Source organism: Rhineura floridana, chromosome 4 (genome assembly GCF_030035675.1).
Source record: "Rhineura floridana isolate rRhiFlo1 chromosome 4, rRhiFlo1.hap2, whole genome shotgun sequence".
Lineage (NCBI taxonomy): Eukaryota > Metazoa > Chordata > Lepidosauria > Squamata > Rhineuridae > Rhineura > Rhineura floridana.
The window spans coordinates 211,263,789-211,286,720 of record NC_084483.1 but is presented as its reverse complement, the minus strand read 5'-3'; the positions used below and the strand labels follow the sequence as shown (position 1 = coordinate 211,286,720).

Genomic DNA, 22,932 nt, shown 5'->3' with positions numbered 1-22,932 from the left:
AAGCTCTCCTCCAACACCACATTTCAAATGCGTTGATTTTTCTCTTATCCACTTTTTTCACTGTCCAACTTTCACATCCATACATAGAGATCGGAAATACCATGGTCTGAATGATCCTGACTTTAGTGTTCAGTGATACATCTTTGCATTTGAGGACCTTTTCTAGTTCCTCATAGCTGCCCTCCCCAGTCCTAGCCTTCTTCTGAGACAGAGGTGGTCATTAGGATGCCCCAGTTATGGTTCAGCTCCACCTCTCCCCATCCCTGACTATTGGCCAGACTGGCTAAGCTGATGGAGGTTGGAGTCCAGCAGCACCTGGAGGGTCAACCACCCCAGCCTTAAGGTGCTCCAAGACTCCTTGCTGTTGTCTGCGGAAATAGCCTACCAGTGCTGCTCACCCACCCAGCTGCATGTTCTAGGAATGAATGAGCCGGCCCACACACACACACTCCTGCTCATTCTTCTCTGGCACCTGGTATGAGGAGAGACTGAAAGAACTGGGCATATTTAGCCTGGAGAAGAGAAGACTGAGGGGAGATATGATAGCACTCTTCAAGTACATGATGTTAGAGTAAACAAATATTGCATGGTCACTTTAAGGGATGTTTAGGGAATATCCCATGCACCTGTTTACCATGATGTAACTTCCTAATGGGTGGGGTTTAGTTACCTGACTTCCTTCTCCTTTGTCCTGGGTTTTTTTTTGAATATCCTCCATTGCTGATCTTCTACCTTTGAGAGAGGCCACATGGCAAGATGCCCTCTCTGAGAGCATCCATTACTAAAGACCAAGATGACTGAGACTATTTTTCTTTCTTCCAAGCTAAAGCCTATGTTCTTCTAAACGTATGAGGTCGTGAGTAAACATTCTTTTTCTTTTACCTAAAGGATTGTGTCTGTTGTTATTTATATAGAGCAAGGTGGGGCTGGTTTACATTCTCATTCTGCTGCTTGTATTTTTACAACTCTGCTAAGAAATAGGACCATCCCTCCCCCGTAAGGGAGCTTGTTGTGCAATAGGCCCTGGATGGTGCCTGAAGTCCCATCTGCCCCTCCCAAGTGTGCCCAGGCATCCAATCAGCAGCCCCCCAGCAGCCCCCTCCACACAACCCCATTCCTTACATGATGTTCACTCCCACAGCGCAGGCCGAGGTGCCCAGCATGGCAGAGGCTTCGATTTCATAGTCATTGCTGATGATGCGGGCTGCAGCCAGGTAGACCAGCACTCCTGTGACAATCCAGATGGAGAGGACGGAGGCCAGGGCACCCAACGTCTCTAGGGGAAGGGGGAACAGCTGCCCATCAGGGTGCCTGGCCAAAACAGCCGCTTGCCCTCCTCCCCCCATGCTGGGGAGGGGCAGGGCCCGCCCTTGGCCCCTCTCCTACAGCCCTGCTTGGCCTCAGATGGTCAACAAGGTCAGGCCATAGATTAGCAGTTGGCACCTTTGCAAGTGTAGCAGGGCGCAATGGCAAGAAGGCTGGCCCTGGGTTCAAATCACCACTTGGCCAAGAAGCTCATGGCTATGGCCATCACTCTCTCTCACCCCAACCTACCTCACAAGGTTGGCATAATACTGAAACCCCACTCTGAGGTCTGTTGGAGAAAGGGCTGGCTACAAACAGAGCAAATATGGCAGGGAGCCGGGATCTGTGGTTCTGGCTTCTCCAATAGACTGGGGGGCGGAAGCAGCACACCCAGCCAATGCCCCTCCCTCCGGAAGGCAAAGAAGTCCTCTGGAGCACCCAGGACAAGTGCTAACAAGAAGGCCCCCTCCCCATTGGAAAAAATGGGGCCCCTGCTCTTTGGGGTGCCAAATGTGTTTCAGGGGGAATCACACATCAGTGTGAAAAGGGTCATCACATAATATGTCAGGAAGAAAAAGGCTTTTGATTCCCATGAAGCACTGAAGAGGCAAACAGAATCCATTTCTTGCACCCTCCCCTTCCCCCCCCCAATTGCATTCTGCTTTCCATCAGAGCAACCAGAGAGTCTCTCAGGCTCCTTTGCTGGGGGGCTTGAAAGGGCCAGCTCTATTAGGGCCCCACTCAGGAGGAAGGGCAGTGGGTCTCTCTCTCCTCTCTCTCACACACACAGCCTACATGCCCTGCAGCCTTTGAGCTGTACTGGCAGAAGCACCTTGTCATCGCTGCTCCTTCCATTGCACTTCATCCATCGCTGCCACCCCCCAAACAGGAGAGCCTGGTTGCGCAAGAGCCAGGAGAGAAAGGCTGCTGCGCTCCTCCTGAGAAGGCCGGCAGGAGGAAGCACCGGAGCCCAGGAGACATTCACCCCCCCACCCCCCGTTGCATTCTTGCCAGAGCTTGGAAGTAACTAGTTACAAGTAACGAATTACTTGTAATTCATTACTTTTTTGAGTAACGAGTGGGTAATTCCTTTACATTTCGACTGTAATAGAACTAGGAGTAATTTTACTACTTTTGTGGAGTAATTGTAACGTTTCCAGAATTACTTTTGGGCATTACTTGGGGGGGGGAGCGGGGGAAGTCTTCTGCTCCTCTGATTTGTGGGTGAAAATCATGTACCTCAAACTGGGCTTCTGTGCAGTGTCGCTCTTTCCTCATGCTCTGTGGATGGGTAGGAGGTGCCGAGGGAGGAGGCGGAGAGTGAGACGGGGTGGAGTGGAGAAAACAATTATTTAAAAAAACTGATAGTGGTGGTGAAGAATGGAGTGGAGGGGGAAAGGATCCGGAGGTCAAGAACATGGATAAAGAAGGAGGCAGCAGCAGAATGGAGATAAAGAACTGTGGAGGTGAAAGATGACAGTGTGTGTATGTGAGAGAGAGAGAGAATACTGTGTTTGCATTTGGCACACAAAGTGGCCTCCACCACCCTCTCTGGCTACTGTGCTTCATTTGCAGTATTTTAAGTTTTTTGCATCTCAGGGGAAAATGTTTGCTTGAGTGAGTGTCCCTTAGTTGGTGGCAGGACAGGGTCCGGGAGGTGGTTAAGTGAGAGAGATTATGCTGGCTGGCTGAGTGGGGGGGTTGCACTTGATTTGACGTGCAAAGATCTGAGTAGTGGCCTCAGCCTCCCTCCCCATCACCCTTACCAGCGGAGAGACCACCATTGCTATCTTATTAATAAAAATAATTATTCTACTACCTTTGTATGTGTTTGTTTATTTTTAATGTTGTTTTAGGCTACTTAGATGTGCAGCAGCCAAGGGCAGCACCTTGTAGGCATTTTTTTAAAGTAACTGAAATGTAATTGTAGTGATTACTTTGGAGGAAAAGTAAAGTAATCAGTTACTTTCAGAGCAATTGCTTTTGTAACGGTAATTACTACTTTTTTGGGCCCTGTAACTGTAATTTATTACTTTTAAAAAGTAATCTTCCAAGCTCTGATTCTTGCCATGTTTGAACATTTGGGTAAAGCAGGGAAGTGGCAGTGTCAAGAATAGCTAACTTTGGTCAAGCTGAAATGGGTCAACCAGAGAGAATTCTGGGAGCCTGTGGTTCCCTAGGACTCCCTACTGGGGGAGATCCGAAGCTCAGTGTCAGACAGGCAATTTGCAACCTTGCAAGAAGATGCAACTGAACCTACTGTTATCCCTTATTGGCTTCCCAAGATTAAAAGTCAGGAAGAGGGGGTGTTGTAGATCAGGAGCCCTGGGTGATGCTGTCTAGCCCCCTTATCTTCAAAGGCTTCAAAGGAGTGGACGGCAGGGGAAGAAGATGGCTAATTGTCTCCCCCCTCCTTGTTGACCGATAAACTCCATAAAAAAGAAGGATGCTCCTTCAGCCTTTGTTCCCTATTTCCATCTATCTCGACTCGCCTGAAGTTTGACAAAGAAAAGCCGTTTGGGAACCAGGCTATTCTACTGGGAGAATAGGATCTATTCTACTGTGAGTATAGGATCTTAGTTTAGAAAGTTCTTTGTTATCTTTCATGCTCTGTACTGAACCTCTCACCTTTGTTATGCCAACGTACCTCATGTAACCCGTCTGGGGGTGATTAGCTTTGAGGAAACAAGCGGCTGCTCTCTCTTTTATATATACCATTCTATTTACTTTTAAATAAACTATCCTTTTATAAATGGTGTGTACTGGCTTGAAATTAAGGATTCTAGATGTAGTCCTTGATTGCCGAAACGCTACTGATTACCGTTGGTTAATGAGGGTTAATCCCTTTAGAATTCACATAGTCTCTGAGATCCCTTTGCTCCGAGAAAGGAACCAGGAAGAGGGGGATGGCAGCACTACTGAGTAATTACTCCTGAAGGAGGGAGGGTTTTGCCTGGGAAGCAGTGACCCAAAGGGTTGGGACTATTCTCGGAAGCAAAGAACCCCCCTTGGGGTATTGAGGGCAAGGGACCCCAGGGGGACAATTCTTTGACAGCGGGGGCAGCAGCAAGAGGAGGGGGTGGGCAGCAGTGCCCTGCCCCCTCACCCCCCAAGTGGGGCACCAGGCCCATCAAGGATAGATGGGGGGGACTCTGGAACTGAGGGGATCAGCTGGAGGCAGGGGCTTCCTATGAAGTTACTCAGGAGGAATTTGAAAAAAATAAAATTGCTTGGTCGGTTGGTTGATTTTACAAGCCACAGAACAGTTTACAACAAAGATAAAAATAAGACCAAATTCAGAAATATAACAATCCTTTAAAAATACACAGCATTCAGCCACTGACTCACAATGAGGAGCAGCAGCATCCAAACGGGGCCTCTGCACTGCCTGCCTGAACTCATAGAGCAGGAACGGGGAAGCGAGGGTCCAGTGAGGGTGGCCCTCCAGGTCTTGGCGGCGCTCTTCCAGCCCCATCGCTCACCCCTGACGTTGGCCATGCGGGCTGCTGGAGTCCAACAGCATCTGGAGGGCCACAGATGTTCCCCCACCCCCACTATAGACAGAGGGAGGAGCCAGACACACCTCAGTAGGGAGCACGTTGCAGTTTGTAGAAAGGCGGGGGGTGGCGCTTTAAAAAGCGGCCCAATCTTGAAATGCCTTTGCAGCAGCAAGCAAAGCATGGCTCATCTTGCGTAAATAAAACACACAGGTGGATGGTGAGAGTCTCAGAATCGAAATTCCACCCAGACTCCATAACAGGTGTTGGAAATGGGGCAAGAGCAACTCCTGTTCAGGACCCCCCCCCTCTCTCTCTCTCTCTCTCTCACACACACACACACACACACACACACACACACACCCTGCAGCCAATCCAGGCAGCCGCCCATCTCATGCCAAGTGCTGGGGCACAAATGCACCCACTCGGTGATGCCATCACCCAGTCGCTGGCTGGGCCGTGTCTGCTTGCAAGGAAGGACTCCAGCCTCCCATGTGAAGCAGCAGCTCTCCATGGCTGTTTGAGGGGGGCACCCGCTTGTTGTTTCATGGGGGGGTGTTTTTGTTGTGGGACTGCGGGGGGATCCTCATGCAGTTCTCACGTGCCATGCCTTTGACCAATCAGATATCGGGGGGGGGGGAGGTGAAAGTACCTGAGCGGTGCCAGCCAAAGCTCATGGTCTTGGTAGCCGGGCGAGTGGAAACCCAAAGGGAGAATAAGCTGACCCCCATGCTGCCTAGGTCCGTCAGCAAGTGGGCTGCATCAGTCATGATGGCCAGGCTGTGCGCCAAATACCCACCTGCAAGGCAAAGAGATAACCTCAGGGACCCTCCAGGCAGGAGCGGGGGGCACTGGAGGGCACACTGGAGACCTGAGGATGCCAAGCCACAAAGAAGCCTGGCCAGACTCCTTCTGGAAAGGACGTATTGAAAATCTTCCAAGGGTGCCCTTCATTCCAGCTGAGACCAGGGGTGGAACACACATCACATGCATGCACAAAAGAAATTGCACAATGTAATAAAAATAAAACCAGCAATCGCCATAAAGACTCCCCCTTGCTGGCCCAGAATGAATCTCACTTGGCAGAAGAGAGCCTCCTCTGCAGATCTAGCGACACGGCAGCTGAGGGCTGATGGGAGGGCCACGGGCTGCAAGGGGTGAGGCACTGGCTCCTCATGCAGAAGGCCCCAGTGCAATCCCTGGAGGATCAGAGCAGGCAGGGCCAGACTGGAAGGCCAAGGGCAGCTTCCTCTCCTCCTCTGACAGGGCTGCCACCTGTCAAGGGCAGTGACAGGCAGGCTCAGGTTAACGATAAGCCAGGGCATCATTCCCCACTGCCGGAGGGAGGAGGAAAGGAGACCCCACAAGGGGCAAAACGCCTTCTCTAGAGCCAGCCTGGCACAGGGGATGAACTGGACCTAGAGGAAGGTGGCCTTGGTTCAAATGCCCTGGTGCCCAGGTGATGCCCTTGCAGCCCCAGGCCAGGACCTGTCCAAATACTTTTAAATAGCAGCTGAGTTTGGTTCCATGCTCTGGTGCTGGTGATGTGACTTAGTTTTTACTGGGTTAATCACATTGCTGTCTATTGATTTCTGATAATTGTTTTAACCATCTTGAATGCTATCAGTACAGGTCAGTATATTTGTGTACAATAAATAAAAGAATTTTAAAATAAATATAAATATGTTTATATATGTGGATGTTGTTTATGTATTTTGCTTTGTAAATTAATATATTTTTATTGTACCTTGTGTATTCTGTTGTAAACTGCTTTGAGATCTTTTAGATAGTAAGCAGTCTATAAATGGAAATAATAATAATGATAATGATAATAAAATAAATAAATAAAAATGTTAAAATCCTGACTCAGCCATAAAGCTCAGTGTGTGACTAGCCTGTTGTCTCTCTGCCTACCTGTGAAAGCACCTTTGAGGGGGGAAATCAGATGACTTTCCCTCACTCCCCCTGGTGCCATCCTGAGTTTCTTGGACAAAGAAGAAGACACCAATGCCGTCCTTCTATCTTTCTGTGACCCTTGAACACGCATGCGAGAGGCTGCGTTTCTGACCCTCGTCCATGTGGGAAGTCTGATGACCCGGACTGAGAGGCAACCACCCTCTAGGAGGAGGAATACCCTGAGTGTCCACCCCACTGGTCTTACTCATTGGCAGGCTCAGTCAATGACGTGTCAGCATCAGAGGAAGGTACGATCAGTGGACAGACAGTCCAGAATCCCTTGCAACCACACTGACCTATGACCTCCCCAACCATGAAGAGGAGGCAGACCACGCAGGCAATGCGGAGCTTCTTTTGAGCCTGGAGCTTCTGCTGGCTTTGGCTGGGGGAGCAGGAGCCCAGGTGGCAGTGGGGGGCCAAGCGGCGCTCCATCGCGAGGCCCACAGGCATTTCTGCATGTCCATTCTCTTGGGGCAGGCCAGGGAAGGCATCCTGGGAGCCTGTGAACAGACTGAGAGAACAGCAGAAATCAGCAGAGCCCTGTAGCTTCATCAGGGCCTGAAGGTCCGCCTCAGCCCAGCCTCCCCATGTCCCGCAACGACCAACCAGGTGCTGCAGTGTCATTTGATCACATGCTGGGCAGGAAGGCAAGAAGAACAGGCCTTTTCAGTGGTGGCCCCCCCAGCTCTGGAATGCTCTCCCCAGGAAGGCATGCCTGGTGCCTTCTTTATCCATCTTTAGGCACCAGGCAAATACCTTCCTTTTCACTCAGGCCTTTGGCCCTTGATGTGAGCTGTTTTAGTTATTCCTTTTTATTTGAGGTGTCCCCTCTAGCTAGACAGCTGGAGACAGCTCTATGTTTGTTTACTCTGATGTAACTTCCTGTTTTCCTCTCTTCTCTTCCTTCCCTTAGTTTGTGAGTTAGTTGAGTTTTTGCATATTCTCCATTAGCCACAAGAGAGAGAAGCCACGAGGAGCTGCTTTACCAGAACATCCTTATCATGGAATAAACCAGCTGTCCACCTCTTCATCTTTCTGTCCAAGCTAACCGTGTATCACTAATGTATAAAAGGCCGCGAGTTAAGACTATTTTATTTATCTCACTAAAGAACACCTGTTTGTTTTATTCAGCTAGGCTGTGTGAGGGGCAAGGTGGGCTGGTTAGAGCTCAAGTCCATTTTTCCAATTATACTCTGCTAGAGATAGAACTACCGTTGTTTTTAATCTCATAAACCCCAACAACTGTTGGGTAGGAGGCAACTAATAATGACGATGATGTCAGAAAAGGAAGAGCACACAGTCATGTCAGAGAAGCCAGGGGCACCCAGGCCTATTTGTCCAGAGGTGTTGGAAGGAGCAGCACAGGAATGAACACACAATCTCAAGGGAAGGAGGCAGGGAGGGGAGGAGCCTGTCAGGTGGAAGGCTCTGGGCTCAGATTGTCCTGCCTGAACCCACTCAGGGTGGACATGAATGAGGGTGTGTGCTCTTCTTTAGTAGGTTTAATAGAAAGCTTCCGTTCAGAGAGCTTCATGAATCAGCTTACAGGTTACACAGAATTTAGCATCTTTACTATGAGGAAGTAGAGAGCCAGTGTGGTGTAGTGGTTGGTGTTGGACTACGACCTGGGAGACCAGGGTTCGAATCCAAGAAGCTCCCTGGGTGACCTTGGGCCAGTCACTGCCTCTCACCCTCAGAGGAAGGCAATGGTAAACCCCCTCTGAATACTGCTTACCATGGAAACCCTAATCATAGGGTCGCCATAAGTTGGGATCAACTTGAAAGCAGGCCATTTCCATTTTTACTAGGAGGAACTAGCCACAACTATACTACACTAAGGCGTTGTTGGAGCAACTAGTCATGCCCACTTCACCAGGCTTAAGTAAGGATGGGCAGGCACCCTACTTGCGTGAACTGAGTGTCACTGTTGAGAACACGCATGCATACAAGCTCTCCTCCTCAGAGGGGCCGTGGGGCACACTGAATCAGATAATTGGTCAGTTGCCTGCTTTGGATGGGGTCATACTCCCTCTGAAAGAGCAGGTCTGTAGCCTGGGGGTGTTCCTGGATCCATCTTTGTCGCTAGAGGCCCAGGTGACCTCAGTGGCTAGGAGTGCCTTTTACCAGCTTTGGCTGATAAGACAGCTGCGGCCATTTCTGCACCAGGATACCCTGACTACTGTTGTCCATGCACTGGTAGCCTCCAGGCTGGATTACTGTAATGCGCTCTATGTGGGGCTGCCCTTGAGGTTGGTCCGGAAGCTGCAGCTGGTGCAAAATGAGGCAGTGTGACTGCTCACTGGGGCAGGGTATCACCAATATGCCACTTCTATATTTGCTTCAACATGCCATGCTTCAGTATTTGAAGATGGCTATCCTATTGCCTCTTAAACAATCTCTTTGCCAGGCTAAACATGCCCAATTCCTTCATCCATTCCTCATTGGATGTGGTCTCCCCTGGACGTGTTTCAGTTTGTCAATATCCTTCTTAAACTCTGGTCTCTAAAAGTGGCTGCCCATTTGCTACCGGGCCAAGTTCAAGGTTCTAGTTTTGGTTTACAAAGCCCTATACAGCTTGGGACCAGGATACCTAGAAGACTATCTTACCCTTATATACCCAGTCGATCACTGCACTCTGCAGGTGAGGGCCTTATCAGGAGGTCCGTTCTGCACAACATAAGAAACGGACCTTTAGTGTGGTGGCACTTACCCTGTGGAATTCCCTCCCCTTAAATATTAGGCAGGAGCCATCTCTGTTATCTTTTCCATGCCTACTGAAGACCTTCCTCTTTCAACAAGCCTTTTAAGTTGAGACCTTATCCCAGTCTGCCTCTGTGTTGGAATTGCTTTTTAATATTTTTTTTTAAAACTTTTTAAAAACAATATTTTTAACCCTTTTTAAAAGATGCCTTTAAAGCTTTTTTAAAAAAATGTTTTTAAATTTGTTTTGTTTTAATGTATTTTAAAGTCTGTTTTTATGATGTTTTAAAGTGTTTTTGTTTGCCCCAGACTCCTTCTGGGAGGAAGGGCAGGATATAAATCAAATAATAAATAATAAATTAATTAATAAATTTGCCAGTGCAACCGCCTCTCTGTACGAGGCAAGGCTAGCTGCTCTGCCTCCATCAGAGGGAGGGGGCTTTGCTGGGGCAGTGGCAAAGTGGGCATTGGAAGGGGATGAACATTGGGCAGAGAGGCAACTGCCTGACTGGGTTGAGCCTCCTCAAGGGTAACTAAAGGGGTGGGGCTGGCACTGTCCATGGTGTCAGAGCTTTCAGAATCCAGCACACCTGTTGGGCCAACATTGGAACCGCTTTCCCATTCAAAGTCCTCCTCCTCCTCCACTTTCTCACTGTTCCACCCCCTTTCTGCAGCGCTCACTACACAGATTCCTGATTGGCACTTTCAGCTGGCAAAGCTCTTCACTTTCACATGTACTTCTTAGGTTGGAAATCAAATGCTGGGTGAACATTGCACAAGCAACATAAGCTCTGGCTTGGGGGCCCACAGGTCTCAGCCTGCATCTTCCCTGTGAGCTCTGAAGCTTCAGGATCTGCTTCACAGCTTGCAGAAAGTGCTGTGGCTGGGATCCTCAGATGAGGACATTCCCCTGAGCAAAGGAAGTGCCTGACATTGACCACAGCACGGGCTGTGCCATTGATTGTCACCACCACCCATCTGCAGATGGGAACTAAGGCCAAGAGTAAGTGTGGACTGTCCTGTTCACGATCCAGCCCATGTCTTCATGACCAAGTGAAGACATCATACCCACAGCATGTGGCCAAGGACAATCCCAGGATTCTCACGGCATGAAGCCACCTGTTAGTCAGGACTGCCCTTCCTCTCCTTGGCTCTTTCAGTGTCTGAATTTTGGGCTTTGCTGCTGGTCTTGATGTACAACTGAGAGCAGATGAGCAGCACAAGGGATTGCAAGCCAGTTCTGAATGCAATCCCCACCCCTGCTCCCTCAGGGCCAGCAGTGAACCTTTGGATGGACAGAAGATCAGGGCCAGAGGGATGCACAAGCAAAGCTGGCCCAACGTCCAGAGCACACTCAAGCCGACAGCAGCAGGGCCAGCCTGGCATAATGCACATGCACAGCCAGCAGTACAGAATCTGTTTTTTTTGTGGAGAACAGCTGTTTAGGACAGCTTGCCGGAGGAGAGGTGGAGCTCTTCCAGCCTACACAAACCTCATCATCCCCACCCACAGCCCCAGTCCTGCACAGCCCCCACAAAACACACGCAGTGAAATGCCCCCTTCCTCATCTGCTACCTTATAGACATTGCCAAACATTTCCAAATTCTGCAGACCCCAGTGCCCCTCTGAGTGCTTTTTACAGAGTCCTGCTCCTGGGGGAGTGGAAAGCAGGCAACATGATATCAGTCTTTTGAAAGGAACTGATGGGAGACTCAGGAAATCCAGAGAGCTGGTTGTTGTCATATACTAATTCTAATGACTTTATTTATTGAAAAGACATATAAGCTGCCTTTTAGGGAAATCACCCCACATAATCTGGCTTTAGGGATGAGCTACTGAGAAGTCCAGAAGAAACAATAGGGTTGCTCCCCCCCCCGATCCAGTCCCAACTTACACCACCTACCAGGATGACCAAGGCTGCTTCTGTCCCAAACCTAGGTCAGAAACTAGTCTGAAACTGATCCAAATCATCAGTACAATCCAAAACCACCCAGCGTGGCCTTTATGGCTCATTTGCTATGATCCCTAGCATAGTATCATCGATCTGTCTGTGAGAAACAATATTAAAAAATAGAAAAATAGAATTGTAAAGCACACAGAACAAGAAGACTTGCTGGGTCAGAAACTGCACAGTTTCTGCAGAGGGAAGACCTGCCTCGCACCACTTTTGGAGTTTTTTGAGTGACAACAAGCATTGGAAGGGGGTGTCCAATAGTTACCAAACAGTGGACTTCCCAAAAACTTTTAACAAAGTCCCTTTAAACTCTGCAGCATGGAATAAGAGGACAGATCCTGTTATGGATGAGAAATTGGTTAAAGAACAGAATAAATGGACAGCTCTCCCAGAGGATGAGATATTGGGGGGGGCGCCTGTGAGGCGTCCTTCCCTGGCTCTCCCTGTCAGGTTCCTACCTGCTCGTGGTTACTGCCTGTCTCTAGGCACCACCAGGGACTCCACCAGTCCGGACCGCTCTCTCTTATGATTTCTCTCCCCGCTCTAGCACAGATCTCAACAGATCCCCCTGCTAGGCAACCACCAGTAACGTCCCAATACTAGTATTCCCAGAGACTCTGAATACTGGTATTGTTATTCTCTTCACCGCTGCCACCATTTGTTACAGTTCCCTTCAGCCTTGGTCATTACCTTACCCTCCCTTCTGGTCTGTGAAACCCCAGCCAAGGATCAGGCCTTTGATAAACCAAATTAAGTATTTATTACAGATAACAAAGCTAACAAGATTAACAAGATTTCTTCTTAAGGCACATAAGCATATGGTTTTACTCAATACTAATCCGAACTCCACCCCCCTCCTTCTCCACGCTCTCCTGGCAAACAACTCTCTCAAACCCCACCAAGCAATCCACTCTTTCTCTTCTCCCCCCAGATTCCACAATTCACCACCTCACATTCACCCAGATTTACCTGTCATCCTTTCATTTATACTGTCAGCCATTTTAAACATTCAGCCAATCATCAAGCATTCTATTGCCCATTCACTCCCCCTCCTCTTTCACTACTTACCATGTATACTCTAAACAACTAGCACGTACCATATATACACTAATATATAGGAACATCACAGCGCCCAATCATGCACACAGGCTGTGAACACATCAGTCGCCACAGCAAAGCATTTCCATTGGCCACACCTGGAGTGGGAATGGGTTGATCTGCCAATCAGTTGCAAAATCTATTTGAAGCTGAATAATACCTTTTTATTATTATTATTATTATTATTATTATTATTATTATTATTATTATTAGTTTATTTATACCCCACCTTTTGGCCAAAGGCCCTCAAGGCAGCTTACAAAAAACACAAATATAAATACAATATAAAAATGCATCAATAAAACAATACAAAATACAATCTACAAAAATTAAATAACAATACACATAATAGCTCTTAATGGTGGCTTTATCTGTGGTACAAGTAACTGCATTTTCTGTGTTAAATTCCAGTCTCCTCAAAGCCAGCTGAATTGCATCTGCAACCAGGTCTATAGTTTCATATGTTTGTTGTTGGGAGGGGAATGTCCTGATTTTCTTGGGCGTCCAGCTGCCCCGGTGAGTACTCAAGTACTTAAAAAAGTACTCAAGCTGATCCCACCAGGTTTTAGAGTAAAAAGGGGCAGGGTTTGACTAGCGTAGTGTGCCCATTTTCAGGTGGAGAACAGCAGAACAGTAAGTTCTATTATTCTAAGTGTGTTTCCACCTGCAGAGAGAGAATCTGCATTGGGACACAATAATAAATGATCTGGAGCTCGGGCTGAGCGGGCAACTGGCCAACTTTGCATATTATTATTATGACAACAGTTAATTCAGGGTGATGAAAGCTCAAATGAACTGTGAAGAGTTCTAAAGGGATCCAAACCAGGTGAACAGGCATTAAAATGGCAAATGCAAGTATGTGTAAAGTGGTGTGTAAACCAGCGCTGGGGCAAAAAATCCTACTCTCACATATACACCGCTAGTGGTGAGCAACCAGGGAAGGGATTTGTTGCAGAGTTGCAAAGAAGCCCTTGAGTGAGCTTTGTGTGTTTGTTGGAATGCTTGCACACCTTCCCTGGAATTAGTCACACTGAGGCTTCAGGCTTCAAACCCAAAAAACTACTCTATTCAGGAAATACATACCTTAATAGGAAAGCATTCTGCATCTATCTATCTAGTTAAGTGGGAGATGCAAACAGTGAGCCCAGCATTTGCCCTCATGCTGTGAAGAGAGAGACAAAGGGAATAACTCTCATCTCTCTCAAGACAAGGGAGGAGGAAGATCAGTTTACACAGGAAGGAAGAGTTAGCAGGAGGTCAAAGGACAGGTACAGCCTAGGAGCCAGGAGGTCTCCTCTCTATCGACCTTTGTAACCCCATGCAAACCCATGCAGTTTGAGCAGCATCCAACATTTCCAACAGGATTTGGGGGTTGGGCGATACTTAGATGGGAAAATGTCAACCTGGTGTGTGACTGAGGAAAAGGTAAACTCCATGTTAGGAATCATTAGGGAATGGATCAAACCCCAAGATTACTGATATCACAATGCCTTTCTACAAACCTGTATTCAGTGTCTTGTGATTCACTGGCTATCCTAAGGGGAAAATGCATCTTAATTTGTCAAGGTATCAGTATTTGTCAAGGTATCTCCCACCCGGGAGATTTTGGACAGTGGCACATTCCAGAGTACAACAAAATGCCCAGAACCAGAATCAGTTCAGCATCACAAGTAAACCCCAAGCCCAGCATGAAGAGTGGTCTTCCTGAGTAATGTGAGTCTTCTGCTGCAGCCTGGCCCTGGCCTGCCTCTCACTGGTTAATCACGCCTCTTCACATTGCCTCGGAGTGGGCGGGGCCTTTTGTCAGCGGCTGGCCTGACAAGGCAGATGCGAGACAAGCACTCCAGATAAAGCCCTGCAGAGCCATGCTGGGGAGGTAATTAATAGCCAGGGAGGGTTCAGTAACCACAGAGCATCTCCTGGGGCTGCTGGGAGATTTAATCACCTTCCACTCCAGCAGAAGCTGGAAAACCACAAGACCCACCTCACCAGATCTTGCCACGGTGGCTGCACACTGTGAGGAAATGCCCTGCTATCAGAAGGGATCAACAGAAGAGGCAGCTGAGCCCAGGAGCTGCTGGGCCAAGCGGACAGCAGAGCTTGGGGGGTGGGCATATTCGGCAAGAGAAGGCTTGGCCTTTCCTGGACTGACCAGGAAGGAGGTGGCAGAAAGGCCCAGAGTCAACCCTAGCAATGCAGGAAACTTTTACTGAGTCAGACCGCTAGTCCATCTGCAATGGCTCTCCAGGATTTCCAGGCTGCAAAGCCCACCATGCCTGAATACAGGATTCCCCCAGGGTACACTTACAGATAAGGAGGGGGGCGATACCCAAAGGAAGCACCCCCACAGCAGCAGGAGATAGTCTTTTACAGAACACTCTTGCGCCGTTTTGGCTCTCAAGGTTGCTCTAAAGTATGCAAGCCCCCCATGCCAAGAATTGCCTGTGTGTGTTATCATAAGGAAATAAGGAACTGGAGGTGTGCATCTCAAAATAAGTGCCCACCCCTTGCCCCCTACCAGCACTCTCTGCGGCCTTGAGGCGGGCAAGGGGGCCTTTGCCTCCTAAGTCAACGCCTGCCAGACCATTCTGCAGGCCACTGGAGGAATCAGCCCCTGCTTCTGATTTGGGGGAGGCAGGCGGAGAGGCATATTCCGGGGAAATTCCTGGCAGGGTTCCCATGGAGAGCAGCACTCAGAGTACTGACTGTGTGGGGCATCCCTGTTGGAAGTGGGGCATGAGCAACTCCTGCTTTGTTCTTTTGTTTATGCTCCAGAAGGGAGATAGAGTTAGGGTCCTCCAGATGGATAGGCTTGGCTACCTTTATGGGATGCTCTGACTTCCTTCCATTACAGACTGATATGCTCAGGGAAGCTTATCTGCCCCTCCTCCTTCTGCCCTTTCCTCTCTTCTCTTCTTCGACTGTCCGACTGTCCGAGGAGAGAGGAGACACCTTTGTCTCTGCTCTCTCTCCCCTGGGCCATGAGGGCGACTCCCAAGCCTAGTTAGAACTAGGTATGCCTTTCCTATCTACTATGTAGCTTTTCTTATTTTACTAAGTTTTAATTCTCAGTGATCCTAATGCAGAGTAAACGCCTGCCACTTAGGTAAATGCACACACTGGCACACCCACAGCTCAGACCGTTGACGATCTCTGCTAATATCTATACAAATGTACATAACAATCCCAAGTTTTACAAATATGGAAAAGCAGCGGGGAGGGGGTTGTCTGCAGGACAAATGGCAGAATCTGAACTCTCACACACAAGTTTTGAAGAAAATATCCCCCCCCTGACCACAGGCGATTAGTAGCCCTCCCCAGCCTGGCTCTTCCTTTCAGCCAGAAGGGGGTTGACCCACCAGGTAGCCCCACTCCCGGCACCCGCGTGTTTAGCAAAATGTCTGAAGTGAGGGAAGGTGCAATCCACCCACGTGGAAACCTGTACTCGCGAAGGCGTCCTCCCACCCATGACCTGTACTTGCTGACGGACGCCAAGAGGGCGGGACAGGGTGGCCGGCGGGGAGCAGAGCAAGACGGGGCCAGCCGCCTGGGCGCCTCCCAAACGGCCCCCTTTATTCCCCCTCCCCACCCCCTCCCCACCCCGCTGCTCAGCTCTCCGCCGCCTGCCTCCACGCACTCCTGCTCCCTCCCCCCGCCCAGACAGGCTCCCCCCTCCGGCACATGAGAGAGGATGGGGGGACTTGGGGGAGGACTCGCCTCGGCATGCCACGCGGGGCCAAAGCAGAAACATTCCCTGCCTTTCCATAGCGCAAGATAGAGCAGGAAGCAACCCCCCTCCCGTGAACCGGAGGCCAGAACACGCGGGCCTGAATGGGGTGTTTGTGTGGACGCCTACAGAGAAACAAGCCAGGCACGGGCCCCCTCCCTCCTGAGTTCCGGCACCGTGGCCTGGATCCCGGCGGGGGGGGGCTGCTGCGAGGCAGCCTCGCCTACTCGGAGTCTGCGTGGGGGCGGAGGGAGCCCGTTCCCTTGGCCTGGGCTGCGCTGGGAGTTAGTGGCGGAGCCCTCCTGGCTGCTGAGGCCCAGCCCCGGCGGGTTAGGGCGACGACCGTCGAGGATTCTTGAGTCCGGGACGGTGGAGCGAGAGCCAGCGAGACGCCCCCATCCCACTCGGTGGGGGTCCCCTATGCGGATGGAGTGGGGATAGATAAAAGGAAGGGGACGGCACGTGGCAGCTGGAACCAGGGCAGTGGGAGGCTCAGCCGGACGCTCCGCAGGGCCTGGGCACCGGGGGTCTTCCTGCTGGACTTGTGCGTGGGAGGGCTGCTGAAGGCGGGATCCCGCCCAGAGAGACCTTGACAGGATCCTCCCAAGAGCACAGAAAGGCCCCGCGGGAGGGGATGGCTGGGTGCTATGCCCCCACACACACCAGAGTCCGCCGTCGGGCCTTGCGGAGGAGGGCAGGAAGGACAATCCCTCCCCCACGACGAGACAGGGGTGAAGCGTGAGCCAGCTGCTGGGGTGAGGCGGGGGTCTGGATCAGACCCAGGACCCCCTCCCCAGGCTGGAGGCTTCTGGCAGCCTCAGCGGGGGGAGGATCAGGGGCCGTTGCATGACCCCCCTCCCTCCAGAGAGCCGCCTGGCATAGTGGTTAGAGGGTCGGAGTAGGACCGGGGTTCAACTCCCAGCCCGGCCATGAAGCTGGCTGGGTGACCGCGGGCCTGTGACAGTCCCTCAGGCTAACCTACCTCAAAGGGTTGTTGTGAGGATAAAATGGGGAGGGAGGAGAGCCATGTAGGCTCTTAAGCTTCTTGGAGGAAGGCGGGATAGAACTGTAAGAATAAATAAAGAATTGAATAACCAGTGAGAATGAAAAGGCAGGGGAAGCCCGGCAGTTTCTGGGACTTGCGCTCAACCAACCCGGCTTCAGTTTCACACGAGCAAGGAGGGCGCTGGCAAAGCAGCGATGGAGGTTAGCTGAGTAGCGGCTAAAACGGGCGCTGGGAGACAGTGGTAGCAGGTAATTGCCTCCCCCCCCCCGCCACCCCATTACAAGCCCAGGCCCTAATCGGCGCGAGTTTGAGAGCAGCTCTTTGCGGCTCCCTGGCGGAGCTGAGAGGCCTGTGGGGGTGCGGGGGGCTTTCCTTGGCTGATCCCTCCGCTCCCCTCCGCTCCGCACACCCACTGAGTCTGGCAGAACCTCACCGAGATGCAGCGGCTCCATGTGCCCTTGGACTGACCTGGAAGGAGCGGGGTTTGACCTGCCTTCAAATCACTGCTTACTGTTTCCAAAAGAGTAAAAGCGCCTTTCTTGATTGATTGATTTCTTGATAGAAATGCGTAGTTGGTAGGAAAGGCTCCCCTTGTTCTAGATAGCTAAGGCTGCGATCCAATGCACACTTACCTGGGAGTAAGTCCCATTGAACCAATGGAGCTTACTTCTGAGTAGACGCTTATTAGGTTGCAGCCTAAGCTCGAGGTGCAAGAGCCAGGCTCGGTCCTTCGCCCCACGCCAGAGGGATGGAGGAGGAGGGCTGGGGGCGAGGGCACCTCCCTGGGAAGATCGGGTCCCAAGGGAAGGGAGACAGGTAGAGGAGCGTCAAGTAAAGATGGGCAGCCTGGTGGATCTCTCTCCCCTCAGGCCTGCAGTCGGACCCCAGCGGAGCTGGTCTTCCAGTAGGAAGAAGGCAGGCCTGCCCTTGCTGCCGACCAGGCGATCTTCCTGCCGGCTGGGCCTGGCTGGGAGCTGCCCGCCCCGCGGGCTTGTTTGGCCCCCGCCTGCCGCCCCCTCCCCAGCACCAGACCAGGCGGCGGCCACCCTCTCCCCGAGCAGGCTCCGCCAGCCCACCGCTCAGCTGCCCGGGCTGGCACACGCGAGAGTCAGCTGGGCGCCAGGCAAACGAGCCCTCGGGTGCCAAGGAGGCAGGCGGGGAGGAGGCGAGCGCCTGGAGGCGGAGGGCGGGAGCCCAGCCCTGGCATTGCCCTCTTTGGACAGAGCGCTCCCGGAGGGGCACTGCCCGGCCAGACTGCCCCATTGCGGCCCATCTCCCTGCCCTCCGCCCCGTCCTTAGGGCGCCCCTCACAGCTGGGCGGCTTGGAGGATCCCTGCCTCTCCCTCGGTGGCGATTCCCCCCCGCAGGAGCGGTGGTGGGTATGGAGGGGGGAGGGGGGCTCCTCGAAGGGTCCGTGGCGTTTCCAGCATGTTGCACGTCCTGCGCAACACGCGCGCGGGCCTTTTCTCGGGCGGGGGGTCCGGCCTCGCAACGACTGCGAACTCCATTGAGCACCCACTTGTCTTTGGTGCGGCGGCGGCGGCGGGGGGGGGGTGTCGTCACTGCAGCAGCCTCAAGGAAAGGTTCCTGTGGGCTCCCCGGAGGCAGTCACGGAAGCGCCCCCTCCCCACTCCCCCGTCTTGAGGGCAGAGAAAAGTGAGCGACAGGCCCAGGGGTATCAATATAGCAAAAGCAAATGAGAAAAGGAGTCCCCCCCCCACCAGGAAGAAGGCGCGCTCCCTCGCTCCCCCCCCTTTCTCCGTCCACACTTTTGCGCCTTCCCCTCTCGCCGCTCACGTCCCACTGCTGTGGAATTCCCAGGGAGCCGTCGAGAGGAGCGGGGGGGGTTAAATCAAAGGAGGTCCTGGAACTGCGGGGATGTAGAACCGGCTCCCCGGCTGTAAGGGGGGAACAGCTCAAGACGACACCGCCCCCCTCCTCCGGCGCTCTCCAGAAGTGGATGAGGGCGAAGGGTTTTCCCGAGGAGGGGGGGAGGGAGGAGCGGGGGAGAGCCGGTGGAAAGAGGGCGACCTGCGGGCTGCCTGTCTGCAGGGCCAGGACTCGGGAGGAGAGAGGCGTGGGCGATGCTCCTTGCTCGACAGGAGGGGAGGGCAGCCCTGGTGGCCCTGGGGCGAAGGGAAGGCTGTCCAGAGAGGACGGCGACCCAAGGGCGAGGCCGCTTTGCTGGCCGAGGCGGCGCTGGAGAGAGCGGGTGCCTGTTTGTATGTGTGGAGGACGCATGTGGACACAGTCCAGATTGTGGACTAGTTTCCGAGGAAAAAGAGGTCCCAAAGCGGATCAGGCTGCGGGTCTTTTGCCGTGCGGTCGGCTCCGAGGGTGAGCACGGAAGCGACTCTGGGAGGGCATGGGGGGCGGGCTGGGGGGGGCGGGGGAGGGGAGGGGAGGGCATCCTGCTGAGGGTAGCCCTTACCTCTTTAGGCGCAGGCTGCTGGCGCCGCGGCTACTGCGGCTGCCCACCAAGCAAGCGGTCTCCGACGGGTCTCGGCTGGCAGGCGCTGGGGGCTCCATTGCGCGCAGAAAGGAAGAGGCCCGCAGGCTGGCCGCAGGGCTGCCTGGGCTCCGGTGCGCCCTCAAGCAGAGATGGACTCGAGACTCTCCACGTGCCAGGCGGAGGGCACTCTTCGTGCAGCTGCAGCCCGGCCAGCGGCGCCCTGGAGAGGTCCGGGTGGAAGCACAGACGGGGGCGGCGGGGGAAGCTGTCCCCGCCCCTCACTTTCCAGGCCCCGCCCCTGCAGGCATCCAGTCACCCCGCCCCCGCCCGGACCTGCCTCTCCTCTTCTCTTCAGCGCGGGGACCCCTCCCCGTCGTGGCTCCCGCGGAAGGAAGGAGATCTCCGTGGGCGCTTCCCAGAGGCCACCAGGGCCCTCGGAGGTGGGAGGGGGCCTTGGCGGTCGTCTAATCCGACCCTCCGCGACGGCTGGGCTCCCTGGGGAAAGGGGACCCCGCTCCCTTGCGCTGGTTCCTCCCAAGAGTGGGGGGAGGCCCGCGACTGGGCCCCGGGGCTGACGTCCGGGCAGGCACGCTCTGCTGCAAGGCGCTCCTCTCGCGGGGACCTCCGCCTGGCCCAGCGAGGGAACCCGCGCGAGCCGCGAAAGAGGAACGGTCACCGCCGCCATCATCCAGCCGCGGCGCTTAGCTGGTGCGCGGAGTTGCCGCCCGTGAGGCAGGAAGGTGACCGGAACAACCGCGCGGGGGGCCGGGGCCGCAGAGACGGCGGCGTGGTGAGTCTTCGTAGATAAGTCGTCATGGGACTGCTATAAATCGGCGTGGGGGCACTCTGTATATTCCTCCCGCTACCCGCGGCGGGACAGGAGGCGACCCTCCGAGACCATCCGCGTGCGAGCCCAGGCAGATCCCGACTGCGCCGCCCCATTGTCTGGAATTGCACCCCCAGCAGCCCCCTCCTCATCGAGGGAAGGCGAAGGCAGAGCTGTGGGGCTGCGCGCTGACCGGCTCCCTCCCGTTCGCCTGGGGGCCCTGGGCCGGGCCTTGGGGCCAACATCCAGGGGCCGTCAGCCCCAGGCAGAAATGGCCCCATCCAGAAGGGGGCACGCCCCTGCTCATTCCCCCCACCACAAAATGGTGCATATGATGCCCAAGACAATGTGCTTCGCCGAAGAGGAGCCCTTTTATTCCTGGCGTCATGACGGTGCGGACTGCAGTGAAATAAACAGGCACCGCCGAGTATTTTTCTCATCGGACGAAAACCAGGGCTGGCAAAGTTCACCCCTTTGTTGCTTTGCTCTGTAGCGGGTCAGGAAGGTAGTAAGGGGAAATGGCGCCTATTGCTCGCGGGGGGGGGGAATAGGAGAGAAATGGCCCTTGGGCGCAGTCACACCTGGAGCCCCATCTCCGAGCGGGCTGACGGGGAGTCGGCGGGGACCTCGGAGACCGCGCTGAGAGTCCCCTGCAGAGAAGGCCGCCTCCGCCTGCAGCAGAAATCTCCACGTCCATTTGGGGCTCCGGATGAATGAGGGCGCCCCCGTCGCCTTCCGCAGGGTCCGAGGGTCGGTGCGGAAGCCTTGCTTCGCGCAGAGAGGCGGTTGTGTGTGCGGGACTGGCGCTGATTTGCCCCGGGGCGAGGAGAGTCTTTTTCTGCCTGAATGAATCCGCCTCTCTTTGCACTGAAGGGGGAAGGGAAACGGAAGCAACGAATACACCCGGGCCCCCTCCCCGGTTGGCATTTCCACAGGCCCCCTTGCAGCCCGCAGCCCCCAAGGCGCCCCAGGACCCTTTGGCCGCCCCGCGGGGCCGTGGTGGGACATCTTCCTGCGGAGGAGGAGGAGCGGTGGCGTTGGGGGAGGCAGCGGCTGTGGAGAGGGGGCAAAGAGGCTGCCTTCATTTCTGGAGGGCAGGGGGATCCAGAGGTAGCAGCCCCACTCCCAGCAGGGTCCGGAGAAGGTGCTGCGGGCTGGGCGGCGGGCCGAGAGAACATACAGACACATTGATTAGATGTATCTCCCGCCCTCCCCGTCGGAGCCCTACCGCTGAGTCAGGCCAGTGACCCACCCAGTCCCGCACCCTGTTCTCACAGCGGCCAGCCGCCTGCCTTCTCTGGGAAGCCCGCCAGCAGGGCTGGACCGCAAGAGCCGTGCCCTCCCCTCCCTCAAAGCCATTGTGGCTAGTAGCCACTGACAGGCTCCGCCTCCTCCAGGGATTTGTCTATTCCTCTTCGAAAGCCACGCAAATTGGTGGTTATCATGGCCTCCTCTGGGAGTGAATTCCATCGTTGAATTATGCGCGGTGTAAAGGAGGACTTTCTTTTGTCTGCCCTGAATGGGCCAACGTTCAGCTTCATGGGAAGTCCGCGAGTTCTAGTGTTATACCAGGGGGAGAAAAAAAAAATCTCTATCCACTCTCTCCATGCCATGCATAATTTAATACACTCCTATCACGTCGCCTTTTCTCTAAACGAAAAAGCCCCAAATGCTGCAACCTTTCCTCCTCTAGGGGAGAGCTCCATCCCCTTGATTATTTTGGTTGCCCTTTTCTGAACCTTTTCCAGCTTCACAATCTCTCTTTTGAGGTGAATTGACCAGAACTGTACACGGTATTCCAAATGCAGCCACACCATTAAAAGGACAGTCACCTTGAATTAGGTTTGTTGTTATGTCCCTTCAAGTCAATTACGACTTACGGCGACCCTATGAATCAGTGACCTCCAGGAGCATCTGTCATGAGCCACCCTGTTCAGATCTTGTAAGTTCAGGTCTGTGGCTTCCTTTATGGAATCAATCCATCTCTTGTTTGGCCTTCCTCTTTTTCTACTCCCTGCTGTTTTCCCCAGCATGATTGTCTTTTCTAGTGAATCATGTCTTGTCATGATGTGTCCAAAGTATGATAACCTCAGTTTCATCATTTTAGCTTCTAGTGATAGTTCTGGTTTAATTTGTTCTGACACCCAATTATTTGTCTTTTTCGCAGTCCATGGTATGCGCAAAGCTCTCCTCCAGCACCACATTTCAAATGAGTTCATTTTTCTCTAACCCGCTTTTTCACTGTCCAACTTTCACATCCATACATAGAGATCAGGGATTTTAATTTATGTGTGTAGGAGAGAACGGAAGAGTAAATTCGTTTTAGTGGCTTTATGTATTTGTATTTAGCTTGTATTTTATTTAGGGCTTTAAGGTTTTGTGAATGGGAATCCCCCATCTTCCTACGGTGG

At 53.0% G+C, this 22,932-nt stretch overlaps 1 protein-coding gene across 3 annotated transcripts in view; it reads right to left on the bottom strand.

The window, feature by feature from the left end:
• Positions 1–19,918, bottom strand: part of SLC30A3 (solute carrier family 30 member 3) — a 40,908-nt gene extending 20,990 nt beyond the window's left edge. Inside the window, exons 1-4 of one of the 3 annotated variants that reach the window (XM_061626520.1) lie at positions 19,675–19,918; positions 7,055–7,269; positions 5,455–5,601; positions 1,123–1,276 (exon numbers count right to left, since the gene is read on the bottom strand). In XM_061626520.1, coding sequence (XP_061482504.1) covers positions 1,123–1,276; positions 5,455–5,601; positions 7,055–7,269; positions 19,675–19,772 — 614 coding nt within the window. In that variant the 5' untranslated portion in view covers positions 19,773–19,918. Of the gene's footprint in view, positions 1–1,122; positions 1,277–5,454; positions 5,602–7,054; positions 7,270–13,593; positions 13,678–17,875; positions 17,921–19,674 lie in introns of those variants that run through there. The other 2 variants (XM_061626522.1, XM_061626521.1) reach the window with 2 other exon arrangements.
• Between the last annotated feature and the right edge of the window lie 3,014 nt (positions 19,919–22,932).